Below are 8,408 nucleotides of genomic sequence, written 5' to 3' on the forward strand. Positions count from 1 at the left end.
TCATAAATAATAAAAATAATAAATAATAATAATTATAACTAATAGGTATACATATTATTAATATTATAAAATCAATAATATTAATATAATAATATAAATATATTATTATTATATTAATAATATAAATAATAATAATATTATTATTATTATTAATATTAATAGTATTAGTAATATTAATAGTATTAATGATATTAATAATATAAATAAAAATTTAATATCATTAATATTATTTATAATATTAATAATATTTACACTATTTATAATATTTAATAATATGAATAATACTAATAATATTAATAATATTTAATAATATTAATTATATTTAATAATATTATTATAATAATTAATAATGTTATTAATTTGAATAATAATAATATTAATAAAATTAATAATATAAATGATATTAAATATATAATATATAAATAATATTAATAATATTTATATTATTAATTATATTAATATTAATAATTATAATAATAATCATAATAGATTTATTACCGATTTAGACTGTTACTTAACAAATTGTTTCGTAGATAAATTAATTTTTTCTTTTAATGATATTTAAGGAAGACTTTTATATATATGAAATATAGAGAAAATGTAGAAGAAAATGTTATAAAGATATGGTAATTTTTGTAAAATAAAGTTTAAATATCCATATTTTACCTTATTTCAAACACTTCTCCAAATTAAGCTGGTTCTTACATTTTAATTTTTTATTGTTTCCTCCTTTTATTTTTTATTTTTTTGCTTTTAGTATTGTGGGTAAGTTAACATATATATCATTTTAAAAATAATTATATATTAATTATAATAAATTAATAACAAAAATAAAGTAAATATTAATAATATATATTATTATTATAACAACAAAAAATATAATAATAATTATTACAAATATTTTTTACAGTAATACTAATTATAGAAGGTAAATAAATAAAACAATAGAAGATAAAAGAGGTATAAATGTATAAAAGAGAAAGAAAATCAACAAAATAATGATCTTAAATAAATAAATAAATATACCAAATGTGGCCCTGGTAATAATTTCTAATTGTTTTTCACAATTTAGATGTATCCTAACATATTTGGAAGTATGGGTCTAAGAAGTACAGGTCTCATTCTGGGGCCACTAGGCTTTGACCTTGTGGTACTTTGGTTGGATTTTGATTTGGAAAATTTACTTTTTGAAACTACTCTTAAAAAATAAATCTACCCCAAAAATGTTTTATAGAACAAAACATTATATTATAATAAAATAATAATTTTTTAAAATGTTAAATAAGTTTAAATGGTATGAACCTATCATTATCCTTTTTTATGTTATCAATGTTGGTAGTCCATATGATTAATTAGTGAGTAAGGATAGATTTACACTCTATTTTTCTCTTATACTCAATTTACAACTTCATAAATTAATATTTATTTTTATTTTTATTACTATAATAGAATATTGTCAAGTGAATGTAAATAAAGAAGAGTGTTAAAGAAATTATTTCCATAATTAGTAGTACGAGTTTTAAAATGTGTCCTTTCATAATTCAATAATTAATTGTTTTATATTGCAATTATTAAAGAAAAAAATTCTACAATTGACCAGATATAGAATTTTATATAAGGTAATTTAACATTTTTATTTTAGAATAGTTTTCTTTGACATTTATCATAATGTCATAAGTGAATCTTCATTTTCTTTGAAAGCTCCTTAGACTTTAAGCAAGTTGCAAGAAAATAAAATATAGTTTGATCATTCTTAGAATTATATACTTGATAATTCTTAATGTGATAGGTTTAAAAGTAAATATATATATATATATATATAAAATAAAGAATAAGTTTGAAATTAAATAATATAAAAAATTAAAATAATAATATGTAAAAAAAATATAGATTGTGAAGTATCTGCAAGAACAGTGGAAGTTAATAGTTTTGAGTGAATTGATTGGTGGTGGTAAGCAGTTGGTGGAAAGACCTTACTTATCACAGCAACATGTCATGCAGAGAACAGTTTGACAGATAGGATAGAAGAAGAGAGTGAGAAAAGAACAAATATGAAATTGAAAAAGAGAAACAGAAAGCAGCTGAGCTCCATCTATGATAGATACATAGTTCAAAGCTTCAAGCTGATTCCTGAAAAGCTTATAGATTTATTTAGCAAGAATGGGTGACTACAATGGTAAAACAGCAGAGAAGGTAATAATACCATGAAAATCTTTGTTGTGGAGAACCTGGGGAGGGACCTGTCTGTCTCCCTTTACGCAACCCAATAAAATAGTACACATGTGTCCACATGCAGCACTGGATGTCTGTGATGCTAATTAATGAATGGTTTGTAAGGCCAAATCCTTAGCCTCCACAAAGGTCCCATGAAACCCATAGGGCACTCGGGATGGCAGAATCACAGTCGCCTCCAACTTCAAGTCCACACCATTCAAAATCTGCAACTCAGATTGCCATGTCACCTCGTCATGCACAAAAGCCATGACGTACCCTTCGTCTTCGTTTCCTCCGCCTATGGGCACAAAGAATGGCTCTCCACCGAACCTTCTGTCCCCGTACTCGTGTTTCCTCATCTCCCCACTCGCCAGGTTCACCTTCGCCACACCGGACACCTTCGGCCACGGTTCAGCAATAGCCATGTACGCGAACTGGGTTTTCCTCCCGAGTCGCTTCCGGTTCACCATCCCCACTTCCAGGTTCATGTTGGGAACCAAAACTCTGCGCGTCGTCCCGCCAGTTCTCAGATTCAGCCTTATTTCGGTTAAGATGGTCGTAAGATTTTCCTCGCTATCGTTGAAGATCGAATCCGGGGGCGTCATGCACGACCCGATTAACACCACCTCGTCTGTGTCGCGTTCCTCCCACGCATTGAAGAGGTGAAAGCAGAACATATTTGGCGTCTCCACCCACAAGATGCTCGACGCGTCTGTTGCGTACTTGGGGAGGACGCCGAACCGCGAAGGCTTCTTGCCATCGTACATCACCGGTGAACCTCCATTCAACATTTCGCCGAGCTTGAAAACCACCTGCTGATCGGGGATTATCACGAAATTCTCTGTGATCGCAAAGTCGTGCGTCATCGTCGAAATGTCGAGGCGGATTTCGACTTCTGGTGACTTCACCTCCTTCGGCGAGAAATTAAAGTACTTGACGCAGGGACTGGTAATGTCGTAGCTCAGAGAGAAAAGCTCGCCGGAGATAGGATCGATCTTAGGATGCGCGATCATAGAGGAATTCAGCTGGTCATGGAAGCTGTAACGACCAATTGTTTTGATGTCGCCGGAGTCGGTGACTCGGAGCTCGTAGGGAAGGTCGTCTTCGGACATTGCGAGGAGTTTTCCGTTGAAGAAAACGAGGCCAGCGTTGGCCGCGCCGGCGCCACGGCGGTGATCGAGTATGCCACACAGACCTCGCCCATAGAAGAGAAGAAGCCTGGCGATGCCGGAATAGCCATGGAGTTGGCCAATTGCCTTGGGGAACACTGGTTTTCCCAGTTGGCTCTCTTGCATGAGTCTCTGCGTTTGGGTGAAACGGCATGCATAGCTTGCGTTGCCGTCGGCGATTTTAACGGCGTGGACCATGCCGTCGCCGTCGAAGAGGTGGTGTCCGGATTTGGGCTGAAACAATGGGTTGGCGCCGTTACGAAGATAGACGCCATTAAGCGCCTCGGGGATGGTGCCGATGACAGGTAAGGAGTGTTGGAGTGGGTGTTCAGGAACGGGAGCGAAGTTTCCGGCGAGTTGGAGGCGTGGGTCCGTAGTTTTGGAGAGCGGTTGTTGAAGCTCGCGTGAAACCAACGCGCTCTCGAACATGTCGAGGGCCATTGCTGCGGCTTTTTGGAATGGGTTCCACTGAATCCTTTTGGGAGTGTCTGTTGTGAACGCAGGGGTGGTGGGTTCTTTGGTATTTTGGGATTTGTGGTGGGGCTGGTTCGGGAAATTGATGACTGAGGGAGATTGAAGAGCACAATCCACCACCTTTCTAATACCCTTCTTCTCAAACCTTGTGGGGAACCCCATATCTGTTAATGAGGAGCAATTAGAGGAGAAAGAAGAGCTTGAGTTCAGCGACATCATCGTCATCATCATGCAGATTCTGTCCCTCCCCTGTTTCAAACCCACAACTCTCCTCTCTCTGTAAACAAATCAAAGGAAAGAGATTGAAAGTAACTAGGAATTGCAGGGAAGGAGGCTGTTCAAATTCTACACACACATGTGTATATATAGTGGAAGCCAAAAGAAGCTCTCTCGTGTTACACAAACGTGATAAAATAAAATTAAAACAAATTATTACTTTAAAAAATAATAAATGAATTATGTAATCATACTTTTAACAAGTAATTTATTTTCCATTTTTTATTTTTTCTCATCTACCTGTACCATTTCATAAAAGAGTATTTTAAACAATCTTATCCTTTAATAGATAAAAATAATATTTTTTATTTAATGAAATAAATAATTAAACATTCTCTTTTATTTTAAAATGATTAAATAACTTTTCTACTTAAAATTAATTACTATATACGTTATATAACTACTCAGCTTGCTTCGAGCATTGGGACCCCTCAATGCAGCACAGCACAATTTGAATTCTACTTCTACAGTTTTTTTAAAAAAATTATGGACTATTTATAACTATTAATGACGTGATTAAAAATTTAAGTCTTTCTTGATGTACTTTTAATCATTTTCACTTTTATAATAAAAAAATAAGAAGTATTCATATTATATGATTATAATTAATAAAAAAATTACTTTTACAGTTGTTATTTTATATAATATTCTTATAAAAAAATTCATAATGATTTTTATTTTGAAAATTATCATATCATTTTTTTTTGTTACACTTTTATTTATTTTTTTATAAAAAAAAAATTATCACGCATACACATACATATATTTTTCACTTGTTTATAATAATTATAAACCCGTTTTTATTTATTTATTTAAAACCAAGACATAGAGTAAGAATAAAACACAAAGTTTAAGAAAAGTTAAAAAAAAAATAAAGGTTTTTTTAAAGGCGTGTCATATAAAGAGAATAAAACACGAAGTATAAGGAAAATAAAAATAATAAAGGAACATATTAAAGGAAAAAAAATTAAGTTAAAAGGCGGACAGCCTGTTAAAAAAATAAATATTAAGAATAAAAAATTCAAAGTAAAATTAAAATTCAATAAATGAGCATAAATCATAGGGTGCTAATTCAACACAAAATATATCATTTATTATATTTATTGAATCATATATATATATATATATATAATATTATTAATACTGCACCCTATCTATGCATTTAATGTATTTAATATATGTATGCATAAATTTAATATTAATTAATATTTAATGGTTAATTAGTGCTCTTTCAAAATTCTCTTCCTATAAAATTTATAACCGGTAAGGATTTGATCATATAGTAAATATTTTTTAAATGAAAAAAAATCAATTAATTCTCTTGTACTTTCCTCTTTTACTGTTATAAACAAACCAAAATTATTTTATTAGAGATGAGAAGAATAGGGTGGGGTTGGTGAGATTTTATTATACTCCTTTTTAAAGTAGAAATGTATGCATACTTGTTTCTTCATTTTTTTTATCAAATTTGTATGTATTATTTCATATTAAAATATGTTATTAAATAAAAATTACATAAATTTTATGACAACAGTAAAATCTATTGTTTTTGTAATATTTGAGAAATAAGGTTATTTTCACTATAAGAAAATTATTAAATATAAACTAATTTTAGAGATAAGATAATTAGTTATTATATTAATTAAATTATAAACTATTTTATAAATTAAAAAATTATTGTTATGTAAAGTAGTTTCTATTAATAATAAAAATTTATAAAGTATTTTCTAAATTAATATCTAATCATTAGCTATCAATATTTTAGTTACTAATATTTTATGTTATGTTTGGATTAGGAAGTGGAAAGTTGAGGGTGTGGAGAGTAAAAGTGTGAAGATTTGAGAAGAAAGTGTAAAGAAAATTGAGAGTATTTGGATAGGGGTATGTCATAGTGTTTGGATGGGAGAAAAATTTATTGAAATCCATGAGTGATGTGATGGTTGTAGACTCAATTCTCCATATAAATTACACTTTTATTTCTCTATCTAACACTTTTTTTGTCTTTATTTTCCTATCTAGCACCATTTCAAAAGTAAAAAAATAATAGTAAATTAAAAAAAATTGATATTTTTAATGTTTAAAATAGTTAGAAATATAATTAATTAATAAAAAATAAGTTTTTATAAAATAAAAATAAAAAAGTAATAAATTAAAAATGAGAAGAAAAAAAGTACAAAAATAAATAAATATAAAAAATAAAAACAGCATTTGTAAAAACTAAAAAATATATTTCGAATGATTAAATTATAAAATGCGAATGATTAAATTATAATTATACTATGTTTTGTAAAAACTCTTTAATGGATTTACACTCGGATGGTGGATGATATTTTGGGGTGTTACATGAGACTCACTCTTTCGTTGGTATATAGTATATAGTGTGTCTTTTCGGTTTCAAATTTTTAAATTTAAATACTTTATTTAATATATATATATATTAAATAAATTATATCATTTTAATCAATATTAATAAATTATTATTTTTATATTGCATTTATTTGGTATTATTGTTGCATTTAATTAAGTTATTATTATTCTCATTATTTCATTTAATTCAGTTATCAGTAATAATGATAAATTAGTAATCATTAATTGTTATCATAATTGCATTTAATTAATTATTATTTTTAAACAAATTGTTTATTTTTGTTCTCGGACGGGTTTGGGGACCTGGAGAACAATTGATTATGTTGTCGTGTTCGGTCGGCTTCACACTTTCAATGCTCCTTGATGTGCTCACCTTCCTGGTCGTCCGACTCCTCAAGCGGGTGGGGTACCTACAGAAGGCACTCCAACGCTCAAGTCAGTGGGGTTTCGGCACTCGGTTGTCAGAGTACTGTAGATAATGACGTACCTTTACCCTTGAAATGTGTGATATTTATATTACCTTGATGGGCCTTCGTTGTTGGGCCAAATTAGGGGGTTGGTTTGTGATTAGGGTTGTGTTAGGTCACCCTTAACCTTGGATTAGTCTCACTAATCCGGTCAACCTTTGACTTGAACGCTATCGCTTGGGTCACGGTTTGGTCCCCGAGTTGGGCGAGTTGGCTGACTCGGCCAGTCGTACCAGTACATTTGCCTCCCAGGCTTGAGAGATGGTACAACCGAAGAGTCTGAAAAGTGGGCTCGGGCGGTTCGTGTAATGATGAGTGAAGTGACAGTAAGGGGGCGCCTGAGCGAGTGATGTGATGCGCATTTATGAGGGGGGTTTTGGGCGCCAAGTGATGTGGGTCGTTGGATCAAGCAGATCCAACGACTGAGATCTTGTGACGTTTGGGTTTCCGAGACGCCTTCGGGCTATAAGTAGGGGTTGGGAACAATTGTCTTTCACGCGTGCTAACATTGATTGAGCTCCGACATTCGAACGAATCCGAGCGATCTTAGTCACTTTCCTCGTTCGTCTCAAGGTTAGTTATGTCTACTCATTCGTGTCCGACTTCTTCTTCTACGTTCGCTCGGTCTCCTCTTCCTGAACCTCCCTCTTGTTCGTCGTCTTCTTCTTTATCTTCTTCTTCTTCATCTAATAAGGTTGTCCCGGTCAGGGTAGTTGGGAACGTTGCCTCTCTGACTGAGAAGGTGAGGGGTGACGATGCTGGTAATGCATCGGACAGGTCGGCCTCTTGTGAACGGCCGCGTCCTCATGTGGGGCCTGCCTGGGTTGACCCCAAGGTGTGCAAGGTGGCATCCTTTTTTCATACGGACGCCTCGGTGGCCGAATTTTTTAACGAAGTTCCTGTCCTAAAGGCCTCGACTGAGGAGTCTCTGTTGGCCTTCGGTCCTTGTTCCTTGGAGGATCGTGTGTATAGGGAGCGGTCATCTACCGATCCCCCCTTCTTTTTTTATTTACAGTTGTGTTTTTTCGGATCTCCATGTGTCCCTCCCCTTCGATGCTTTTACGGTCGGTGTCCTTCGCGTGGTGTGTCAAACGTTTGGGGTGCGTCCTCTTCCTTCTTGCGTTTAGCATTTCTATGCGTCCCATCCAGCCGAGTTGGTCAGATGACATTCTTTAGTCAATCGGGCTGGTAACGTATTATTCAAGGCCTTCATGGCCTCCTATAAGAACTTCAAAGATAAATTCTTTAAGGTGTATTGAATTAAATCATCTAGAAAAACTATCCATGTTCACCACTATATTATTTTTACATATATTCTTACTATAAAATATTTTAATAAAATCTTATTTTAAAGACAAAAATAATTAATCAATATAATAACTAAATTAAATATTATTTTATAAAATTAAAAAATATTATATCTAAAATAATTTTTATTATT

General features: G+C 32.1%; 1 protein-coding gene across 1 annotated transcript; it reads right to left on the reverse strand.

Moving 5' to 3' along the window:
- Window positions 1–2,035: 2,035 nt before the first annotated feature.
- LOC137830056 (9-cis-epoxycarotenoid dioxygenase NCED2, chloroplastic) lies at window positions 2,036–4,206 on the reverse strand. The gene has a single exon (XM_068637149.2). It carries the CDS (start codon window positions 4,086–4,088, stop codon window positions 2,319–2,321), a length of 1,770 nt encoding a protein of 589 aa, XP_068493250.1. The 5' UTR covers window positions 4,089–4,206; the 3' UTR covers window positions 2,036–2,318.
- Between the last annotated feature and the right edge of the window lie 4,202 nt (window positions 4,207–8,408).

This window comes from Phaseolus vulgaris, chromosome 7 (assembly GCF_051622355.1).
Source record: "Phaseolus vulgaris cultivar YP4 chromosome 7, ASM5162235v1, whole genome shotgun sequence".
NCBI lineage: Eukaryota > Viridiplantae > Streptophyta > Magnoliopsida > Fabales > Fabaceae > Phaseolus > Phaseolus vulgaris.